The sequence below is a fragment of the Natrix helvetica genome, assembly GCF_964273705.1.
Source record: "Natrix helvetica genome assembly, chromosome: 1".
Lineage (NCBI taxonomy): Eukaryota > Metazoa > Chordata > Lepidosauria > Squamata > Natricidae > Natrix > Natrix helvetica.
The window spans coordinates 80,290,005-80,313,795 of record NC_138548.1 but is presented as its reverse complement, the minus strand read 5'-3'; the positions used below and the strand labels follow the sequence as shown (position 1 = coordinate 80,313,795).

At 38.7% G+C, this 23,791-nt stretch overlaps 1 protein-coding gene across 9 annotated transcripts in view; it reads left to right on the top strand.

Annotated features, from left to right (window-relative positions):
* DGKZ (diacylglycerol kinase zeta) overlaps nt 1–23,791 on the top strand; it is a 135,545-nt gene that overhangs the window by 88,507 nt on the left and 23,247 nt on the right. For 7 of the 9 annotated variants that reach the window (XM_081939229.1, XM_081939226.1, XM_081939227.1 and 4 more), the window contains 21 exons: nt 151–228; nt 633–689; nt 2,948–3,016; nt 3,496–3,567; nt 5,600–5,716; nt 5,943–6,014; nt 7,632–7,727; nt 7,813–7,895; nt 9,349–9,409; nt 10,027–10,140; nt 10,284–10,424; nt 13,308–13,386; nt 13,698–13,753; nt 14,892–14,954; nt 15,204–15,277; nt 15,406–15,517; nt 16,674–16,873; nt 18,180–18,280; nt 18,683–18,762; nt 21,706–21,750; nt 22,029–22,098. In XM_081939229.1, coding sequence (XP_081795355.1) covers nt 151–228; nt 633–689; nt 2,948–3,016; nt 3,496–3,567; nt 5,600–5,716; nt 5,943–6,014; nt 7,632–7,727; nt 7,813–7,895; nt 9,349–9,409; nt 10,027–10,140; nt 10,284–10,424; nt 13,308–13,386; nt 13,698–13,753; nt 14,892–14,954; nt 15,204–15,277; nt 15,406–15,517; nt 16,674–16,873; nt 18,180–18,280; nt 18,683–18,762; nt 21,706–21,750; nt 22,029–22,098 — 1,840 coding nt within the window. The remainder of the gene's footprint in view (nt 1–150; nt 229–632; nt 690–2,947; nt 3,017–3,495; nt 3,568–5,599; nt 5,717–5,942; nt 6,015–7,631; nt 7,728–7,812; nt 7,896–9,348; nt 9,410–10,026; nt 10,141–10,283; nt 10,425–13,307; nt 13,387–13,697; nt 13,754–14,891; nt 14,955–15,203; nt 15,278–15,405; nt 15,518–16,673; nt 16,874–18,179; nt 18,281–18,682; nt 18,763–21,705; nt 21,751–22,028; nt 22,099–23,791) is intronic. The other 2 variants (XM_081939228.1, XM_081939224.1) reach the window with 1 other exon arrangement.

The window sequence follows — 23,791 nt, the reverse complement described above, 5'->3', positions numbered from 1 at the left end:
AGGGATGGAAATCTGCAGACTAAAAAAATGGCTTTGATCTGCAAGGTTTTTTATATGTTGGAATTTATTCCATTGAATCATTTTTCTGGTAATTTGCAATTTTCTCAGGCACTGGTTGATGGTATAAACATTATGTTTCCTTTTTTGCAGCAAAAACCTATGTCCAAGCGCAAATGTGCAGCCTGCAAAATTGTAGTCCACACACCCTGCATAGAACAGTTAGAAAAAGTGAGTAGACCATCATGAAAACTGCTCTGCTGTATTTTATTCCATCTTGCCACAACCAAAATCTGAAAAATACTTACCTAATGGGATAAATTCATAATTCTTTTGTTTTTAATTCTTTGATCCTAGCTTAGTATTCTGAAGGCCCTAGATTCAGTTAAATCTAAATTTATTTCAATCTAGACATTACCAGTTAAATAATCCTGATTGGAGAACTGGGAGGTACCTTGCATTACTGCTATTTAGAGAAGAGTGTCGTGAGCTAGACGAATTCAAATTGCATATCCTGTAGTTTATATATTCTTATACTTTTTCATTGAAGCTGTTTAGAGGGAGGAATGACAGAAAAAAATATCAAAATAGACTGTTATTCATAGGATTAAATCCTCCTCCTGTTAAATCCTCAGATTAATTTCCGATGCAAGCCTTCCTTTAGAGAATCTGGATCAAGGAATATCCGGGAGGTAAGAACCGCATGAACTAGTTAGGATTTTGTAGCATTGTTGAAAGTGGTTTTTTTTTAAAAAAAAATATGCAGCTTCATCCCAATGTGTTTAAAATATTTGGCCTAAATTTGAAGCAGAGAATTATAGCCAAGTCTAAAGCTGTACTTTTCCATGAACATAAAATATGGATATGTTTTTGGAATAGAAAGGCTACTATGATGCATGCCTTCTTATCTTCGAGAATATATATATAGATATAGATATGTTGATGACACTTTCGTGATTTGGCCACACGGGAAAGAAAAACTGGACAACTTCCTCACACATCTCAACAGCCTACACCCCAAAATACAAGTCATTATGGAAATAGAAGCAAACAACCAACTTCCCTTTCTGGACGTCCTAATCTACAAAAAATCCAATGGCTCCCTAGGACACACCATCTACCAGTAAAAACACACACCAACCGCTACTTAAACGCACAATTCCATCGCCACCCTGCACAGATCAACTCTGTAGCCAAGACCCTCATCTCCAGAACCAAATGCCTAGCTGACAAAGACCACCTGAAAACTGAATTACACACTCTCACAAACGTATTAATCTCCAATGGATTCCAAAGAAAAACAATTACCAACCTAATCCAAAGGGAGACTCCCCCCAAAAACTGAGACATAGAACAGGACAATGGCATCGCCCTCCTCCCTTACATCAAAGGCACCACAGATAAAATCAACAAAATTCTCCACAAACACAATATCAAGGCAGCCTTCAACACTGACCAAAAAATAGCCAACATCTTAAGAAACCCCAAAGATAAAATCCAACTAGAAAACCAAGGAGTCTATGAAATACCATGCAAAATCTGCCCTGCAACATACATAGGACAAACGAACAGGAGAATAAATGCACACATCGCAGAACACAAGAACGCAGTAAGAAAAAAAGAAAAAACTTCCTCCCTTTTCCAGCACCTTAAAGCTACAGGACATGAAATTAATTTTGAAGGAACCAAATTAATCTCCAAAAGTGAACACTTCAACAAGAGAATAATTATGGAAGCTATCGAAATAGAGAAACACCCCCACAACATGAATAAACGTGATGATACCTCCTGCCTACCAAACATCTGGAAACCAGCCCTAGTCAACAAACGAACGCCACCCACCACCCAGGCCATTACAACACAATACAACAATGGACACACAGCCAGTACCAATTAGCACCAATCTACCAATCATGATACAACCACACAACCAATCATTCCACTTACTGAAACAAAGCCAGCACTCCACACATCCCCACCAAGATTTATAGAAAGACGGCAGCTCTGACCACGCTTTAAGCCCAAAACCCAGCCTGAAGATGGCGAGTGAGACCTATATATATAGTGAGCAGTAATAAATTTTGTGCTAAACAGTCTCTCTGGCTCAAAAATTGCATGTGGAGTGGTCATGGATAGATTTTCTTAAAGAAAATAATGATACGAGCTATAGGAATAAATGAATAAATGCATGCTATCTGGTTAGTCATTACAATTGTTCGTTTTTAGAACTATTACTTATGGTATTCATACACTGAATCTGTATTAATGAACTACTTTATACATATAACATTTCATTAATCTTATACTTAATATTTTACTAGTATAACCTGTGAATTTTTGTAAGAATAGTGACTCTGAAAGTAAGTCCAACTTTGCCACAAAAACAGTTGACTTTTTCCATTAGATAGCTTTTATTCATCTGCATTAACTCTGTTTTTTAAACTTATTCCAGGGTGTTAATTCCCAAGCTATATGAGTTTCATCAACAATATTGACAGAATCTTTGCATGGTTCTGTATTTGATGGATGCTGTTTAAAGCCTACAGAAACCATATTGTACCTCCCTTCTTGAAGAGAAACGGGTCTGCATTCCATTTGGGGAAATGTGACCAGCATTTTGGGCAGCCTGTGTAGTCTAAGTAATAGTCTTGGAAGTACAAGATAGAAAAACCTAAGGCAGCATCTATTCTTGATAAGAAAGGCAGTGCTTGCCTTTAAACTTGGATGAAGAACGAAAGCAATCTCCCTGAACTAATTCCTAAGGTCACTTATGCAACATTTCCCCTACCTCCCAATAAGAACAAACTGTGAATGGTATCTAATGCCTGTCTTATTTGCCAGCTCTTACCGGAACACCAACAGCTTAATATTTAGCAGCACTGAAAGCTGTTGTATTCCTTCCTGTTCCTTTCTTTCTTTTACCTGAACTCACTCTCCTCTTTCTTTGTAGCCTACTGTGGTGCGGCATCATTGGGTACACCGGAGACGCCAGGAAGGGAAATGTCGACAATGCGGAAAGGTGAGGAAAACAGCGCCTATAGTGTATGTATCAAGATCTTATCAAATTATACAGAGAGAAAGGGGTTTTTTTTTTGTTAGAGGAGGTGAGCTTAGTATGGAACTGGTGAGAACTGTCTCTTTGCATAATATTCTTTATTCTGCCAAATAAAAATAAAAAGATACTATATACGGTGTGATTGAGTTTTATGAACTATTATCTTTCTGACTTTGATAAGTTTTTTCCCCCCACATACTGTTTAACTACATCTCTGGATTGCACTGTTAATTCATTGGTGATTAATTGGGTTTCCAGAAGTTAACCTTCAGAAAGTTCCAGAATCATGTAATTGAAGGACTTTTGTGTAATAAGTTTATAAAAGTATATCTATTGCAGCACACAAAATATGATTATTTAGTAGACTTTATACTTTTCACTGTGATGTAAAATGAAAAAAGGAAACATGAATAATGTTGTTTTTTTTCCCTTTGTCTGTCCAGGGTTTCCAGCAGAAATTTGCTTTCCACAGCAAGGAAATTGTAGCCATCAGCTGTTCCTGGTGTAAGCAGGCAGTGAGTGCAGCATGCATTTGTTTACCAAGATTTTATTCTCCTTTTCTCTACCTCCATTTGACCCAGAAAATGATGTGCTATTTATTGAAGTTTTTTAAATTAGTTTTGTCATCATGATTTTACTTGTATATGTAAATGTATATGCCTTTATCATTGTAAGTCCTTGGCTGCAGTACTTCTCTTTCAAGGAGAAAAAAAAAAAGGGGGGGGGAATAATGTTGAGAAGAGATCTGTTCAGAATGGGGGAAATGAGGAATTAAAATACAAATCATTCTTGCTTACCAATGACACCTGGGACCAGCTACTCTGGTCGCTAAGCACCGCAGCTTCTAAGTGAAAAATTGTGTGACTGCACAAGACATAAAAACTCAGTTCTGCTTCCACTGTTAAGCAAATCACTACAGTCATTAGTTGGGACATTGTATGGTGGCAATTTTCAGTTTCACTTTTATGTTCTGCTTCTTGAAAGCCGGTTGTGAAGCACACAAATGGCGATTGCGTGACCACAAGATGTGGTAATGGTTCTAGATGTGAAGATTGGTTGCAAAGCTTTTTTCCCCCAATCATTGCAACTTTGAACAGTTATTAAATGAGGCACCATAGTTAGCAAGCGAGGATTACCTGTAGTATCTGAGGTGCAGAAACTAGTCACTCATTTTTTATTTGCTTACATATTTCCCAAGAGTATTTATTGTTGGCTTGACTGCTAGTAAAAAATATCTGAATGTAGATTTGCAAGAATTGAAAAAGGCAAGATTTTTTTGTGGAGATAGCGATGGAGGGAAGGGGAGGGAGAGAGATATGCAAAGCTAATTGCTCCCTTCTATATTAATAAAATAATAAAAACAAAAGGGACATGGTGGCTCAGTGGCTAAGACGCTGAGCTTGTCAATCAGAAAGGTCAGCAGTTCGGCGGTTCGAATCCCTAGCATCACACAATGGAGTGAGCTCCTGTTACTTGACCCAGCTTTTGCCAACCTAGCATTTCAAAAGCATGTAAAAATGTAAGTAGAAAAATAGGAACCTTTGGTGGGAAAGTAACAGCGTTCCGTGCACTATTGGCGTTTAGTCATGCCGACCACATGACCATGGAGACATCTTCGGATAGTGCTGGCTCTTCAGCTTTAAAACGGAGATGAGCATCACCCCACTAGAGTCAGGAACGACTAACACACATGTGCAAAGGGAACCCTTACCTTTTTACTGTATATTAATAATCTGACATGGGTGTGTATTTAGAAATGTAACTCCTGCACAGGGAAATATAAAAGAAACTTCCTAGCATCCTGAAATAGTACCATCTTTCCCACTATCTCAGCAATCTTCCTGTAAAGGTTCAGTCAGACAAAATGAGAACTATAAGCCCTCAGATCAGGCCAAATGTACAATGACTTTCAAAAACTTTAAGGCCACTAAGCACTGAGCCAAGTTTCTGATTATTTAGTAGGGCAGGAGGAAGAAACTTCAAGTTAAAATTCCTGAAGTCTTTTTTTATTTATTTGCATAACAGTGGATAATAGACTATTGTGTTACAGTTTTATTACTGTCTGTTCTAATTATTCCAGTCTAATAGTTGAGCTACAACTGAGTGTTTTCAGTCAGGCCCAGGAGTTGTGGTAAGTCATGAAGTCCCCAGAAATTTATTCCAAGTTTAGGATGATAAAAATCTAGCACTTACTGTGTTTTTCAGAGTATAAGACACACCTTTTCTCCCAAAAAAGAGGGTGAAAATCTGGGTGCGCCTTACACACTGAATACAACATTTCTGGCCTCCCAAAACCCCGCCCCCTTTGCAAAAATGGACGTGCAGAGGGTTTGGGAGGCCTGCAGAGTGCAAAAACTTTTTTTAAAAATTTACCTCTTCAAAATCATGGTGCGTCTTATACTCCCATGCGTCTTATAGTCTGAAAAATACGGTAAATCTGATTCGCAAGCCTTTCTGCTTACAGGAGTACACTAGTCCAATATCGGAAACAGGCTCATAGAGGCAGCGATTGTTCTTAATCAGTTCTGTTCTTTTGCTTCTTTTCAGTATCACAGTAAAGTTTCGTGCTTCATGCTGCAGCACATTGAAGAGCCCTGTTCATTGGGGGCACATGCTGCTGTTGTCATCCCTCCCACCTGGATTTTACGTGTCCGTCATCCCCAAGTATGTTGCAGTTTTAGGTTTTCTTCATCCTTGTGCACATTTCTCCCCTAAATCCATTTCTCCTTAATTAGGCCCAAGCTCTTCCATATGTGTTAAGAGCAACACTAAAAGTTCCCAACATAACTTTCAGGGAATTGCAGTCCTAATACTTCTGGAATGTGGAGGAGATACTTTAAATGAACTCCTGATTTGCATAGCTTGTTCTTTCTCCCTCTTCTCTCTCTAGAACCCTCTGAAGTCAAGTAAGAAGAAAAAAAGGACTTCCTTCAAACGGAAATCCAGCAAGAAGGGACCCGAGGTCAGAGTTTAAGACTGAGTACTTAAAAAGAATACAAAGATCCAAATTATGAGCAGGCAATCCTAAAGAAACCATAGGAGAAAAAAAAATCCTAGGAAATTGGTTAATGCTTTTTGTACTTTTGAGCATAAATTAATGTTCAAAAGTACAAAAAGCATTAGCTAGACCAAATGGGAAAAATGTACTTTTTAAATACTGAAGTGTTACATTCATTTTAATTTACAAAATTGCCTCTTTGGTATTCCTGGGCCATGAGTCCATGTAGGCAAGGGTGGGATTCTATCAGTTCGGACCAATAGCTCCGAAGGTCACTAGCAAGTGGGCCCGCCCGCCCGCCCCTGTGCTTTACCTACTTTTATCGCAGAGTGGATTGTGAAGCGTGCACTCAGTGAACCGGTTGTTAAACTGGTAGGATCCCACCCCTGCATGTAGGAGACTGTCGGGAAGCTCTCCAGGCAAATGAGTAGCCTGATTGAAAAAAGAATACCGCCTCCTCTGTGCTCAGCGCAAAGAACTGCCTTCTGTCTTCTCTCAGCCAGACCCCAATAAAATTTTGCAGACTAGCAACGTTTCCTAAAGACTAAGGAGAAATAGTCTGACAGCACTGAAGCAAATTGGACAATGCCATTTAGCACAGAAATGAATAACATGCGGCTCTCCAGATGTTGCTGTACTACCATCCCAGTAGCTTCTATCAGTGGCCATGCTGGGATGAGACTTCTGAGAGCCATAGCAGGGTCCTGTTATCACCCCTTGGTTATTATGCTACATATTAAAAGAGGAAATATGTTTCTCTAAATTTGCGGTAAAACTGCACCATCCTGCTTACAGATAGTGATAAAAAAATAGTCATTCCTTATAAATATACATTAAAACAACAAAGGAAGCTGATTATTAGTGTCTTGATTCCAGAAAATACTAATAGTTACTTACTTACATTTTACTTATAGTTATTGATTGCAAAGGCTAGATTCAGAGCTTCAGAACACTGGGAGAACAGGGTGGGTGGGGGGGGTATCATTGCACTTATGTTTTGCTTATAGGTATCCCTACAATGTCTAAATTGACTAATTTAGACATTGTAGGGATACCTATAAGCAAAATTGACTAATTTGGACAAATTGACTGATTTGGACATAGGTAGGACTGATCTTATCCAGTACAGCTGTTGTATTTCTTTAAATATTTCTAGCTTCATTCAGATATAAAAACCTATGGATGTTTTGCTCTTTCACACCAGATAATCCAAAAGGAGATTGCTTAGAAAAAAAATGAGAATTGAAGCCCAAAAGAGGGCAGGGGGAAGAAAAGCTAAAGACCATTTTTCTGATGAAATGTAGATGCCTGGCTAGCTTTACTGTAGTTAGATCACCATCATTTCCATGATTTTTGTTCTTGTTCTTATAGACCTTGACATAAAAAGCAAGAAAGATCTTCTTTTCTACAAAAATAAAACCCAATTATTGTTCACATTCCCGGTCAAACCTAGCACTTGCATTTGTTCCATATTTTGGTTGTCAAAAGCACAAGGAATTTAGCGACCATAACGTCAGTGTAAATCCCATGGGAAAAGCCTCTGATCTCTTCATTTGCCATTCTGTAATTCATCGTTTTTAGGAAGGAAGATGGAAACCCTTCGTTATCAAGCCCATTCCAGCACCTCTCATGAAGCCGCTGCTTGTGTTTGTGAACCCCAAGAGTGGTGGGAATCAGGTAAAATTATTTATCCGATATTATTTCTCAAACGCCATTGGCTCTCTGTTCGCCTTCTTCAGCATATTTTCCTCCATTCTTTTAGGGAACAAAGATATTCCAATCTTTTATGTGGTATCTCAACCCACGGCAAGTCTTTGACCTCAGCCAGGGAGGCCCCAAAGAAGCGTGAGTAACAATTAAGAGTCTGAACCTCACACAAGTACATTTATCATTTCCAGCCAACACAGACAGACTTGAAATCGTTGGAAATTTTTTTTTTTTTATATTTACTTATAAAATAGGCAGAGTGGCACTTTACAATTAGATGAGTGAATGATCTTGAAGAGTACTTGATGAGGCAACATTGTTGAACTTCTAAATGTAGATCTCAAGGCCATGCAGCTGAGATCCCTATACAAGTTATTTTCAACTGTTTAAATTGAGATTTTCAACCATTGTCGTTCATGCTATCTCTTAGCTACTGAATAATAGTGCCCAATAAAAGGGGAAATGCTGGTATAAAGGGGAGGATAAGAAGAAATAACCAATCCTGTGGAGTGAGTCAAGCTAAAAGAGTTTCAGTTCTCCCAGGGAAATAAGCAAGCATTGTGGCTGAATGTTCAGTTGCCCGGGTTTTCCATTCTACAATATTGTAGGAATGAATTTGATCTCTTCAAGAGAGTTTGGGGTTGTATAGGCTTAGTCCAGTGAGTAAGGAGGAAAATCAGAACCCTGAAGCCCTTCTTCTTGGACTAAGCCTGTATTCCCTGCTATCATGAGGACCCAGATTGTTGGGGACAATATGCTGGTTTTGTAAACCACTTAGAGAGGGCTGTAAAAGCACTGTGAAGCGGTATATAAGTGCTACTGCTACATGGAAAGCAGGATCAGATAAATGCTCTCTTTTCCTTTAGGTAAAAAGGAAGAGTTGCTTCTTTATATAAAGGAGAAAGCATAGAATTATTGCTCTCTGCTTTCTGCTCCAGTAAGAAAGACAGTCTGCAAAGGAATAGATAAAGAATAAATCATTCCTTACCATTGCTGCTGCCAAGAAATCTATTATGTACAGGAAGAGACAAGGGACTATTGTTTCCTGTTATATCTTGCATGCACAGGCCCTTGTGGAGAGAGGGACAGGTTTGGTTAAAAAAAAAATAAGGTAGACTTTTACCAGGGTCCCTGAGGACTAGAAGCAGCTATTCTATAAATTACACCAGGCTTTTGCACTGGAGCTTCCCCTTGCCTGCTCTGGATGGTGGGGTACTAAGCATGGTACTCAAATAAGCTACTTCAATACTTTTTCTAGCCATGTTGCTTTCTGCTCCTTGGAAGAAGAAAAATCTTCTTCCATTAAGCTAACAGTTAGAGGGAAAACATACACAGTTCAAACCACAAAACTTTAGTTACTGTCATTCACTTTTTATGACTTGGCTATGCAGTTTCTTTCAGCTATGGAGACAAAGCTGAAGTATTATCACTAAAGATGCATTTTTGAAAATCATTTTTTACTTGAACTAAATATCATTTCTAAAAATAGCCTATGGAAATGTGTACTTCCCCCTGATTTTTTTTAGAGGGGCAGGAGGAGTGAGGTTCCATAGATTAAAAATAAGTGATGCTCACTCTGGGTTTTGTGCAGGTTGGAGTTGTATCGTAAAGTTCACAACTTACGGATTCTGGCATGTGGAGGAGATGGAACAGTAAGTGGCTATGTCCCCTTTCCTGTGCGATAAGCTGTGATAAGGTAGATCTGCATCAGTAGCAGAACCTGGGTCAGTATCCAGATAGTTCTGTTGCATTGAGTTATGTGTGAGGAATTGTCCACCAAATTACTTAATACAGCCATATGCATTCAGGGCTCCCTGTTCAAGGATACAGAGCTGTTTACATTGTACCTAAAGCACTAATGCAGCAATATAATTAGAAATGGAAATTTCTATCAGCACTGTCTATATTACTGGTTGGTTTATATTAGTTCTTGGCCTACTGCTTTTTTTTTAACCTCTGGAGGATATGATATTTTGATATGCTGTGGCCCTGTCTAAATTGTAATCCTATCTAAATTGTAAACCAACAGTTGTAACAAATATTGCTTTTAATTGATTTTGGTTATTGTTGGGTTAATTGAATAAATAGCATAGCAGCCCCTGAGAAAGGCTGCCATCTTTTGTAACTCTTCTTTTTTAATACTTATTGGGCGGGCTCCTGGGATGTATATTTTAAAAAAATGCAATAAATAGCTGAAACAACTGAGCAGATATAGGAAATTGCAGCCAAAATTCTGTCTGAATCTGTTATGTCCTTTCTGGCTGAGTAGGTGGGATGGATCCTGTCAATTTTGGACCAGTTACGCCTGAACCCTCCACCTCCTGTGGCCATTCTTCCTTTGGGGACAGGAAATGACCTAGCAAGAACTCTGAACTGGGGCGGGGTAAGAATTTGCCAATTCATTACATGTTTAACATTTGGCTATGTTCCAAGTCAGCACTGTGAAGGACGCTAAGTTGATTGAAGGGAAGTTATTTGTTTCCATTACCTTGTCTCAGTTCTCACAGAGAACATGTCAACCCACAGGGATATACCGATGAACCGTTGTCAAAAATCCTGTCTCATGTAGAAGAGGGGGAAATTGTGCAACTTGATCGCTGGAATCTACAGGTAGACCCCAAACCTGATGGTAATACAGAAGAGAAGGATGAAACAGCCACAGATAAGGTGAGCCCCAGAGCTATCATCACTAAGTTAATAGTAATGTCATATCCAGATAGATCCATTGAATAATATAAATACGAATGTCTCTTGATAAAAGTACTCTCAAAACAAATGTAGCTAATGGAGAATGTGGGTATCGTTTTTGATTTAAAATGCACAATTTAATGTGAATGAAGTATAAAGAATGATTGTAGTAATGCACGGAACTCAAATGTAACCAATTGACATGCTAGCTGGCAGTTGTATTGAAGAGTGTTTTGTGTGTGTGTTATTTGTCTAATTAAAACGATAAAAAAAAATTAAAGAAGCCAATAGATAGATCAGCCGCTCACTCTCACACACGACATGTTGTACTTTACAATTTATTCAATAATGGTCAATTATAATTAGATAAGAGTTAAATATAATGAGAATAAGAGTTAAATATAATTAGATAAGGAAAATTAGATTAGAAAAAAATAGATTAGATTAGAAAAAATAGATAAGAGTTAAATATAATGTGACATCACAGAAAATATATCTTACTCCCTAGCTAACTTTAACAAATTGTGTAAGTGAGGCAACAGGAAGAAATAAATCCTAAAAATGAAGATGGAAAAAATGGGTGGGAAAAGGATCAATAAGCATAATCTAAATCCACTAAAATAGATAATATTCTCTAGAATCTGCCTTTGTGCTTCTAATGTGCAGTGATTACACTTCAGCATAGAGTAGTTTACTGTCGTAATTCATCATAAGTGCAACAGAAGAATAGAATTTTCAGTTCTCTGTTCAGCTGTAGGAAGGCGATCTTGTCATTTCCTAGTTAGATCAGGTCTAAGCAGTCAAAATGATAACACATTTACCATGTATAAATTTTATTTGAAGCTGTTTGTTTATTTATTCATTTATTTATCAAACTTGTGTGCCCCCCATTTCACCCTAGGCGGCTTACAGGGAGTTACTGATACCCAAATCTTTTTTCTGTGAAACAGTGTCAGGTAATAATATATATCTACTGAATAGCTGCTATAAACACAAATAGAGTAGATAAGGGATAATAAATTGAAACTCTTATCAGAAAAAATATGGAAATTCATTACGATGAAATCTGGTATGCTTCTGGAACCAAATGTCTCTGGTTTTCAAGGTTGGGATAACAGATCATAGCACCTTTTTATCAAGAAGAGAATGAGATTGTCCCTCACTCTCCCTGACTAAATTGAAAAGTCAGAAAGGCACCTTACTAGGAATGCTTTTGTTGAAATAAAGCTCTCCATGTGACATAGAGCCTTAATAAAGTAGATTTCCAGATTTCACAGTCAGCAGCTGTATTTGCATCCAGGTATACAAAAAGGACAACTTTCCTTCTGTTCCTGGGCTGAAGGTTTGATGTGAGAGAGAAGGGGCTGGAGTCACTGTGCCCTGCCCTCTCCCCAGTTTAAATCTCCATCCATTCTTCTGAATGCTATTGTGGACAGAAAAACAATACATCTGTGAGAGGAGGAAATGCTTTAAGCTATTGCCAATTCTTCATTATTTTGCCATTACTTTGCTCCAATTTGCTCTTGCAAAGAACTTCCCATTCTCTGGAGTTTCAGATCTCAAACACATCCTTGGAATTTGGAAATTATGGTAGGTTGGAGTAAAAAAACAAAACTGCTTTCCTTTTGAAGCATGACTTAAACGTGAATATGTGGGAATACCTAGTTTGGTTCTAAGAATTTATTCTCCTTGTTTAGAATCACTGTGATTTAAGGAATATCAGAGTCTCAGCTAAAACAGCTTTTGTGAGAATCTCAGGAACACATGATTTGATATTACAAGTAGTCCTTGACTCACAACCACAATTGAACCCAGAATTTAAAACATTTGTTAAGTGAGTTTTGCCCCATTTTATGACCTTTCTTGCCACATTTGTTAAGTGAATCACAACAGTTGTTAAATTAGTAACCCCGTTGTTAAGTGAATCTGGCTTCCCCATTGACTTTGCTTGTCAGAAGGTCGCAAAAGATGATCTCATGACCCCAGGACACTGTGACCGTTATAAATAGGAACCAGTTGTCAAGCATCTGAATGTAAATCACATGACCATGGGGATGCTGCACCAGTCATAAGTGTGAAAAATGGTCATAAGTCTGTCTTATGGTCATAAGTCACTTTTTTCAGTACCATTGTAACTTCGAATGGCCACTAAATGAACTGTTGTAAGTCGAGGATTTGTTTTAGGGGACTGGAGACTAAAACATATGAAGAACGGTTGCAGGAACTGGGTATGTTTAGCTTAAGAGAAAGAAGGACTAGGGGAGACATGATAGCAGTGTTCCAATATCTCAGGGGTTGCCACAAAGAAGAGGGAATCAAACTATTCTCCAAGGCACCTGAGGGTAGAACAAGAAGCAATGGGTGGAAACTAATCAAGGAGAGAAGCAACTTAGAACTGAGGAGAAATTTCCTGACAGTTAGAACAATTAATCAGTGGAACAGCTTGCCTCCAGAAGTTGTGAATGCCCCAACACTGGAAGTCTTTAAGAAGATGTTGGATAGCCATTTGCCTGAAACGGTATAGGGTTTCCTGCCTAGGCAGGGGGTTGGACTAGAAGACCTCCAAGGTCCCTTCCAACTCTACTATTGTATTGTATTGTATTGTATTGTATTGTATTGTATTGTATTGTATTGTATTGAGGACTACCTGTATATGGTATTCTCATAGAGAAGTTTCTGCATTCAGAATTTCATTTTCATGCAATAAATATCAGAAGGGACTTTAATAGATGAAGGAGGTGAGGGTTTATATTCACAGTTCTAAACTGCTTTTTTAATTCCATATATATATCTGTATACCAACTAAAAAAACCTCATTCTGTCTTTCAGTCCTGGGTTAAGTGTTCTGTTTGTCTATTTCAGCTGCCTCTTGATGTCTTCAACAATTACTTCAGCCTTGGTTTTGACGCTCGAGTAACACTGGAATTCCACGAATCTCGAGGTAAATGTCAATGTGTCTGATACCGTCAAAGCTTATGCTTTGCAGATTATGTTAGGGCTGGGCTGATTGCTTGAGAAATGCTTACAACTTTGACTATGGAGAAGCTAAAGTCAGAAAGGTTGTAATTTAATTTATAAGACCAGGGAAGGAGGGAAAAGAAAGTGATTAAGAATTGGAAGCAATGGGCTCAGAAAAATAATTAAGGCCTTTCCAGCAGTAAAGATACATATTGTTTGTAATGCTAGTGGCAGGGACTCAGCTTCCTGAGAACTAGTGACTCATAATAACAGATAACTAACTTCTTTCTCCAGAGGCCAAGCCAGAGAAATTTAACAGTCGATTTCGGAATAAAATGTTCTATGCTGGGGTAAGTTCATCAGGATGCATGCCCCAGTCTGCACTTTCTACTTTTCTCTTGATATGTATGCCCTCCCCGCAAATACTTATTATTGATAGCAACCTTTCCCCAATTGGCATCTTCCAGATGTGTTGAAATCTCATTTCCCTGGAAATGCCAGGAGTCCCACTCATCATACATGTGGAGGCATTCTGAGTTGGGAAAAGCTACTATTGGTTGCCTTTGGAATGTATGTAGGGAAAAATACTTTATCTGTATTGAAAAATCTGTATCGGTACAACTTGATAGACATTACTAGAATTTGAGAATAAGAGAGAGAGATATAATTTTACTTGTGTATATGAGAAAGTAGTTTTCCTGCTTTGTCTGGAAAAGAAGTTTGAATAACTGTTGCAATTAGTATTGAGTCAAGGTTTTGTATGAAGTATTTTTATGTAAAATAGGAGGTGAAGATTGTCAGTATAATGAAAGAAGAATGTTCAGAAATGTCCAAGTGTAATCAACTTACAGGAGAAAGTGGTGTACACTACAGCTTATGTAGTTTTGCTCTCTCCAGTAAAGTGGCAAGACTTTTTTTATACCCTGAGAGGGACTGAACATTGTGCAAGGGAGTGAGGATAGTGGGATGGGACTTGATTATGCTCTTAAAATTTTACCCAAATCATGTATACCTTGTTTTTCCGAAAATAAGACGTGGTCTTATTTTCCTTTGACCCCTGAAATAAGCACTTGGCCTTATTTTCCGGGAGGTCTTACTATTTTTGAGGTACAAGAGGCGGAGAGCATAGTCACCTCATGGCTGCTGCTGTGTTGTAACATTTTCAGGGACGGCTTATTTTTTGGGGGGAAGGGCTTATTTTAGCACATGCGCTCAAAAGCCCAATTGGGCTTTTTATCCCAGGAGGTCTTATTTTCAGGGAAACGGGGTAATAGGGACTAGGTACCGTCTGTGAAGAAGAGAACAGAATGAAAGGTCGCAATGTTGGATAATTGAATGTGCAACATTCCTACTTAAACAGATATCCTACCCTGCCATTTTCACTGAGATTTAAAATGAGGGAATTTGCTGAAATTTGCCCTCTCAAACTTCCCTTTCTGTGCAGGCAGGCAACTCTGTGAACTGTTTCAATTTTTCTTCTATTTGTAGACAGCCTTCTCTGATTTTCTCACGGGGAGCTCTAAAGACTTAGCAAAACACATCAAACTGGTGGTGAGTATATTGCGATACAGATGGGTTCTTTCAGTTTGTTGGAGAAACAAGGATGAATAACAAGTGTGGTCTGATGATGAAGTTGGTTATTATGGAAAATATTGGGAAAATAAATTATTCCCAGGCTAAGTCTCAGGCAAGAAAAAATTGGCTTCCCCATAGCGTGGATAGGATTTGGTTTGTTGCTTCTTGTCCTTGATACTAACTGCTTATTCTCTCTTTTAAAAAACAACAACAACAACACAACAGTGTGATGGAACAGATCTGACTCCCAAGATCCATGATCTTAAGCCTCAATGCCTCGTCTTCCTAAACATTCCAAGGTGGGCTGTTACATTCACTCCCCCCAAAAAATAAGTTGTTGCTTTTATGCTGAATTCCAAATTTTCCAAACCCCTCCCTGTGTTTTCAGTTGTAGCAATTCATTCTTCTCCCTCCCTTCTATACATAGGTACTGTGCAGGCACTATGCCTTGGGGCAACCCTGGAGAGCATCATGACTTTGAACCCCAGCGCCATGATGACGGCTGCCTTGAAGTCATTGCCTTCACCATGACCTCGCTGGTGAGTAAGCCCAGCTATTCTGGCTTTTCACTCCAGTCTGCCTAAGTAGCTATATCGTGAAAGTCCACTCATTAATACATTGTACTCTTTGGGAGCATCAAAGCATTACCGACAGGCACAATAGAAATTTCTTGTAGTGTACATTTTAGATTACACCCGGAATAGCTGAGATGAATTAAGTAATCCCAAAATATAATTAATAGTTAAGAGCAGTATCAATCCTTTATTTGTTTAGCAGAAAACATCCTGTTTAGGAGTAAACAATGGAACATTTTGTTTCTGCAATTGTTGATTTGAGACCTATTTCTCTGGGGCATAAAAGGTTGTAACTTTTTGTCCCTTGCTCTATTCCAGACCTGAACTGGGCCTTCACCACTTTCATTTTGAGTGGCTAAAACAGGTTCCATTCATTTCAACTGTACTTCATTTTGCAATGGAAATTCACAGGACTGTCCAGACTAGATTAGATCCACATATATGGAATCCACGGAGATTAAAGCTCAATCAGTATTAACCACATGTGCTGGCAATTTATGTTGTGTGAAGATGTGCAATTGCATTAGTGCAAAATATGAATATTAGGACTGAATTTGTATCAAAGCTCAGCAGAAATCAAAGGGTTAAAGCCTAATTAAGGTCCTGATAAGAATGCAGAACACCTTGATAGATCCTAAGTGTATGACTTTGCAAATGGTATGTTTGGGGATATAAGGCTAAGAAATGCTCCTAAGGCTTTTGAGCACCACTGTTATAATACAACTCCATATACCATTGGGACTCAACTGTAGCACTTTGGGTCAGTAGGGTGGAAACTGCAGGTAAGCCAAGCTTTCTGATACATTCAGAGAAACTTCCTGATGGAATGAGCTAAGCCCCCAAAAATTATTGTCTCAAAGCAGGTGATTTGTTATGTGCAAAGGTGCAAGGCTCTTTTCAGGCTACATGTCATTTTACATTCCTTGCCAATTGTATAATTCTATGACAAATTTCATGTCTCCTGAGTATCTCAGGTCACAGGTTGGACCCTGCATATACAAGGGTTCTTCAGAATAGATTGAACTGAAACCCATTTTGAGACCCAGCTGTAGTTTATATGTTAATTATTAGAATGAAGCATATATAATCCATTTACTTCACCTTCTTCTTTGTTCTCTAGGCAGCACTGCAAGTGGGCGGCCATGGAGAGCGGCTGCACCAGTGCCGGGAGGTGGTACTTACCACATCCAAAGCCATCCCCATGCAGGTGGACGGGGAACCTTGTAAGCTGGGAGCTTCCTGCATACGCATTTCACTGCGCAACCAAGCAAACATGGTGCAGAAGACCAAGAGGAGAAACTCCATGCCTCTATTGAATGAGTATGTACCGTAGGGAGGATCTCCCAAGCTTTGGTACAAGCGAGAAAGGAGGTCTCACCAGTTCACAGTATTCAGCTTTGCTACAATTTCTGTTGGATTTCGATCACATCCCAAACTCTAAGGCTCTATGTCAGGGAAGGTTCTAAGGCTATAAGACAGTTTTAGAGCTCTCTGAAATTTTAGGCAATTATTTTAAATTCAATTTGAGTATTCATTACTTTTTTTAAATAGGTTCTTATGGCAAGTTGGAACACATTATTAGGTGAAGGCTGTATAAGGCATTATGAAATCAAAGACAATTACGTTCTCTGCCAGTAGTATAAAAGGTTCAGTAACTATTCTCTACTTAACCCATTAAATCCCCTAAAAAATTGTAGGCAAACACAGTGTTCTCCTCAGACGCCTTTATTTGGAAGATTCAAAGTTATTCCAGATTCCTAGTAATCAAATCAAAGAAACATTGAGGAAGGGATGTTATATGTTACAAATAGGTTTCTGATGATCGCCCTACTATCAGAATAATTTGGGGAATGGTCAGTAATTTTACTAATTCACTGACATTGATTATTACATATTTTGGGAAATGTTAGCACAGGGGTCCCAAACGTCCAATCCATGGACCAGCACCAGGCTGTGGCATGCCAGAAACTGGGCCGCACAAACAAGCAAAGCCCCATCCGCCGGATTCAGGCAGCACATAAAATCACAGCCCCTCCGGTCTGCAGAAAAACCTCTCTCCACAGAACCAGTCCCTGGTGCCCAAAAGGTTGAGGGCCATTATGTTAGCAGCAGCTTTCTTGGGCTGGATGAGCTATGCCATATGATACCTTCAAAAGTGTAGGTCTGGGAAAAATAAACATTTATATCTCTTTAAGCAATGCTTCCTATTATCTGGAGGTCAAATATACTGTAGCTTGCATTCTCCTGCTCCCCATTTGAAATGACAGTAATAGATTGTCAATATTACTCTTCCTATTTAGCCTTATCCCAGTAGATACAAATGTACACAGCTCTATTGCCTATCTGCAATAGATAGGCAGTAGAACTTACCTTGTCCAGGAGAGTTTTTCTTCAGTAGCTATCAAACATTTCTCCCAGGGTGGAACTACATGTGCAACATGCAGCTGTTGAGCATGCTTGTTCACAACTAAGAGAAGTTTGTTAGAAATGTGACACATTGAAATTATTGCTATTGTTAGAAAATATTACCTGCCATCTTCTCAATCAGTAGCATCTCCTCCTTTTTTTGCACACAATAATGTTATCCTCCCTAATTTTTCAAACATATATGCTTCCCTTTTTTCAGTCAACAACCAGTTCCAGAACGGTTAAGAATCCGTGTAAGCCGAATTGGCATGCATGACTATGAGGCACTTCATTATGACAAGGAGAAACTCAAAGAAGCTTGTAAGTAATTGGGGGATTTGTTTTAATAAAAAGGCCAAGCACCCTACAGGAACATCTGGAATTTGCAGCTGTTTATTTATTATTGTACCCACTTTCTCTTAATGTCTGGCAAGTGACTAATGTTAAAATAAGACCTCTTTTGGCCATTGTGATGCATTGTAATAAAGATAAATATTAAAAGGGCCTTGCATCAGAATGTGAGGAATGGCACACTTTTAGAAAAAGTGTTTAGTCCACAATGTAAATCTCTAAAAAATTTCCCACATAGAGAACTTTTTCCCCTCAAAAGTGCTGATGAGTTAGCAATTTCTCAGGGGTTTGTAAACCAAAGTGAAATACTTGGCGTACTGAGCAATGTGGTTAGCAAACATAAGTAATTGCATTTTTAACCTTTTTTAACAGCCGTGCCTTTAGGAATTATCGTGGTTCCAGGAGACGGTGATTTGGAATTATGCCGGACCCACATTGAAAGGCTTCAAGAGGTAAGTTGCCAGAAAATCTATTGTAAAGGAAAAGTGCAGTCTTGCTGCACTTATGACTTGTCAGATAGCATACCTCAGCCATACCCTTACTTCAGTAGTTATCTGTACTTCTATAATGATAATGATTTTCTTGTTTTGAAGTTAAAAGCAGATAATACATAAGGAGATATTCTTGTTGCCAGTTCACTGCACATAGAGGAAAAAGGAAGAGGCTTATTTTTGTTTAAATTCAGAATTCTTCCTCTGGCAAAGAATTCAGGCTGAGCTGTAAAAATACCATTTGTATAAAGGAAATATGTGGACAAAACAAGGGAGTAATGAATCCAGATGGGGTCACTGATTTCTAGGGGAGGCATGGCAAACTGAAAATACCTTTGGAATAACAGAGCTGAATACCACAAGAGAAATCAAAGAACCATTGAAAGGCTTCAAGAGGGGAGTAGACCAGTTTCTCAAAACCTCCCCAGACAAGGAAAGGACAAGAGATCACTCACATGTGTTCCAGGTGGCAGCTCCTTATAAGGAGACCACAGAACAGTGATTTTTTAAAAAATTAAAAGGAAAATACAAATGACAACTAAGAGAAAGGCCTGGAAAATGTTCTCTTACTGGATCTTAAGAAGCTTGTTAAATCTTTGAAGAAGTGTGTGCAATGGAATGAAGAATTGAATAGAAATAGAATCCTTTGAATGAATTCAAGAATAAAACTGTTAGAATTAACGGGGGGAATTTAAAGTTGGTTTATTTGTTCAAAGTTAAAATAAGATATTTATTTGCAAAGTTTTGGCAACCCTTTACAGACCTTTTGCTGTCACCAACATTGAAAAGTTGATGTTTATATGCATTTGCTTATAAATATGGGATGAAATATGGGATGAAGAGATAAGTACCTGTAACCTTATAGGGCGGTGAAGTTGTCTATATTGTAGTAAAAGTTGGAAGTCACTTCTTTGTATTTTTCTTTTCCTTATTTTATCCTTGTACTTTTCATTCTTTGTTATTATTTTCTTCCTTTAAGTTTAGTTTGTATTAGTTTTACAATAGATAACTAACTATTGTGATCAAAATCCTTAATAAGAATTATATGTAAAGAGAGAAATCCAGTTAGGGTATGCAGCATAATAATTTAATCCATCTGAACTACCCAAAGAGTTTAATTGATAGGAGATATGTAAATATCCATAATTAATAAAGAGAATCTAGAGATAATCTAGATTATAATCCTGTTATAATCTAGAGAACTAACTACTCATTTAATATCCTCAAAGAAACATTCCAAATGAAGTTGTAATCCTATTTGATTTGCAAGATAGAGACAAATGCTTTCCACAATGATTTCATTCTCAAATCTAGAGAGAACTTCAGTTAGCAGAGATTTCTAAATGTTAATTTCTTCTTTATTCTGCCTTAATCTTAAAAACCCATCATAGACCTGCCTTTATATCTAAGAGAAGCCTGAATTTAAAATCAGAAAATATTTACAAGCAATATTCCTCTTTCACCAGAATCGTCCTGCTGTTTTCCTCCTTCAGCTTACAGTTTGAATGTGTGATAGAGCCTCCCTTTCTAGAAAGAGCAGCTTCCTCTTACTTGGTGGCTTCAAGTAATTTTCCTATCCACCTAGACTAATTGCCATTCATCTGGGACATTAAGTTTGGGAAGGTTCCTCTTGAAACTAGATTTATAGAAAAATATATAATAAAATGGGTATTTGTTTACTTCTAACCCCTCTCCTTTCTGCTCTCTCTCTTTCTTACATTCTGGATTCATTCTTTGTCTAGTAATTGAGTATCAAATAGGTCAATGATGGTGAACCTATGGCACATAGAGCATTCTCTGTGGGCACGCGTGCCATCGCCAGCTGGTCTTCCCAGGCACCGGAGCACTGGAAAATGCCCCCCAAAACAGGCCGTTTTCAGGCCGTTTTTTCGTGCCAAAAACAGCCCTGAAAATGGCGTGAAAAATAGCCCAAAATGGCCTGAAAACAGCCAAAAAACAGCTGGTCTTCGAGCTTCCGGCACTCACATGTGCACATGCCCGCGTGTTCCGGTTTGGGCACTCAGTGCCAAAAGGGTTCGCCATCACTGAACTAGGTAATGAAGAATGCAAATGTTTAGGCTTAAAAGGGACCTGAAACTTTACATCTCTCAGTTTCTTCAGATAGTTGGGACTATTGTAGAAAGGAAGAGTTACGAAATTGGTTCATTTAGTGGCAACATACAGTATGATAGAAGCTGTGATAGTGTGGTCCTTGAATTACTGGGGTGGTATTTTTGAGAACTTTGAGTTCTACTGTCAGTTCCTGTCTTCAAAGTCTCCTTATGATTTGAGGCAGTTGATCCACAGAGACTCATCATAGGTATGACCTACACCTGCAGATGTCAGTGAGAGCTTATGGAGGCGGGGGGGGGGAGGGTGCCGTCAACATTTCAGAAGTGTTTTGCATTGCCTCCTTTGGGCTGAGAGGATGTGACTCAGTGATGGGTTGCAGGCGGTACGCCCCAGTACGAGCGTACCGGAGCCTGCCCAAAGCACCGAGTACCGTTCCGGTACGGTGCTCTGGAGGGCCCACCCACCCGCCTTCGCTCCTTACCTGTCATTTAAAGCCTTTGCTGGCTCCGCACATGCGCATGGCACATACAGCGCCTGCGCGATGCTCCGCCGAGCAACTGGAGCGTTGCGGAGGATTGCGGAGGTGTCGCTGGCAGGTAAGATGCGTGCGCGCAACATGCACATTCATGTGGAGGACGCCAGGCCCCGTTGCAACCGCCACCACTGGTGTGACTGGTTCAAAGTCACCCAGCTGGTTTTATGCTTAAGGTGGGACTAGAACTCAAAAGTCTCCCAGTTTCTAATTTGGCAGCTTAACCACTACACAAAACTGGATCTCTAATGAAGCTCTTCATTACTGTCATGGTAACTCAGCTCCTTCCCTTTCCACAGGACTTCCCTTCTTGCACTTCCACTATTCAGAATCTATTTCCTCAGGTTTGTATCTTTTTCTCTCTTACCTTTTTTTCCTTCTGTTGCTTCCATGTGGTGTGATTAGCTTGCATCAGTATCTGTTCAGTGACATTTGGGGCATGTTTGTTGAGCTGTAAAACTTTATGCTCTAGTATGTATGCTAGTACTATTTCTTAACATACGTGCACTGAGTCTACCTGGGTTATATAGATAGGACAAAGAAAACAGAAGAGACAGTAAGCCTAGATGAAATAGGGACACAGGGCAATTGGGTTTTTTATTGTTCCTTTATTTTGATCCAGGAAGGAGATGGAGCCAAACCAAAGACATTGTCATGCCAGAAGCTCTCCCCCAAATGGTGCTTCCTAGACTGTGAGTACATATGACTGTGGTTATTTCAGTGTCCGTAAACTTTCGAATCAATATGTGGGAACTGTTGCATCAAAGATTTTCCATGTTACCATCTTGGGAAAGTCTTGCTACTAACACTGGCGCTGTGGTAGAAAATGTTTCTATAATAGGATTTCTTTCACATGGAAATTAATAGCACCTTTGGAAATTTCTTTTGTTCTTCATTGCCTTCCCTGTCCATTTTTTTTTTTTTTTTTGGCTATTCTTGAACACACAGTAGATAGAAGGACCTCCTTAGAATTTAATGCAGGAATCACTGAAACATTTGAGTTGGATGGGGCCATGTTAGCTATTGAGTGCAATACTGCCTGGGATGATTTAATTTTTGATTATTGCAGGAGTATTAAATGCAATACTCCTGCAAGAATCAAAAATAAATCATCCGAGGCAAACAGCTGGAACTGAATTTTTAAAGGGAAGCCTTTCTGATTTTTTTTTAACCTGATAACTCAATCTTTCTTTCTGTAACTTAAATTCCTCATTCCATGTCCTAAACTCTGGAATGAGAGAAAGCTGGTTTTGACTTCCATGTGATGTCTTATCATATATCCCTCCATTGTCTGGTCTTAAGGTTAAATCTAACCACATTTTCAATCTGTTTCTTGCCTTCTGATCATTGATCATCTTTATTATCCTCTCTGAATCTGATCTGATCCAGTTTCTCTGAAATGTTCTTAATGAACTAAACTCAGTACTTGAAATGAAGTAAAACCAAAACAGAATAATTATATCACATGACTTGGGAATTAATTTCTGTTTGATCAGACTAAAACTGCCTTGGTTGTTTTTTTACAGAAACATCACCATGCACTTTTTTAATGTCTTGTTTTTGTGTTTTTTATTTTTTATTTTTTAAAAATGGAGTTTTGTATTTTAAGTTTATTTGAATAAAAATAAAAAGAGGAAAAAAGCTGACAGCAGTCATTATACAACAGTGTTCTTTTACAATATAAATATCGGGATCCATTTAGATGGATTTAGATGGATTAAAATTAAGATGGATAAGAATACTTTTTGTGTTTCAGAAAAATAGGACCTTGGCTTCAAGGAAATGTCTTGAACAAGCTTCACTTTCGTTCAATTGCAGAACCTTTTTGACTTATCCAAAATTTTAGGGACAAACTCCCATTGGCATCCGTTACCAATTTTAAGTATAAACTCCCATTGGCATCCGTTGCCATTTGTCCTTGTTGGATGGAATGATGCCTAAGTTAGATTTACTCCTTGGCCAGCAGATGGCTCTACAGGAAAAGGCTGAGGAAGCTAAAGCAGTTTCATCACAACTTAGCTAAGGATTCGCACAAACAGTGAATACCAATAAATATGCTGCAATTGAAATTTACCTTTTGTGCATCAAATTCAATTATAGCTTTTGGGGGGGTTGGGGGGAGTAACAAGTGAAGGCAAAGTAATAATTGATTTCATTCTCCCCCCCCCCCCCTCGCTGGGCCTGTGACCCAACCAGCTGTGTTTTGCAAAAATTCCCAAGTGCTCCGCAGGGCAGCAAAAACTTGTTTACAAACACAGTTTTGTTCCAACTTCTTTCCCAGCTGCAATTTGCCCCCTACCTGAAGGCCTTCCTAAAGCTTTCAGCTGCACTTTTCACTTTTAGTAGCACGCTTCAGCTCTTTTTAAGGTTTTAGTTTAAGCAAGA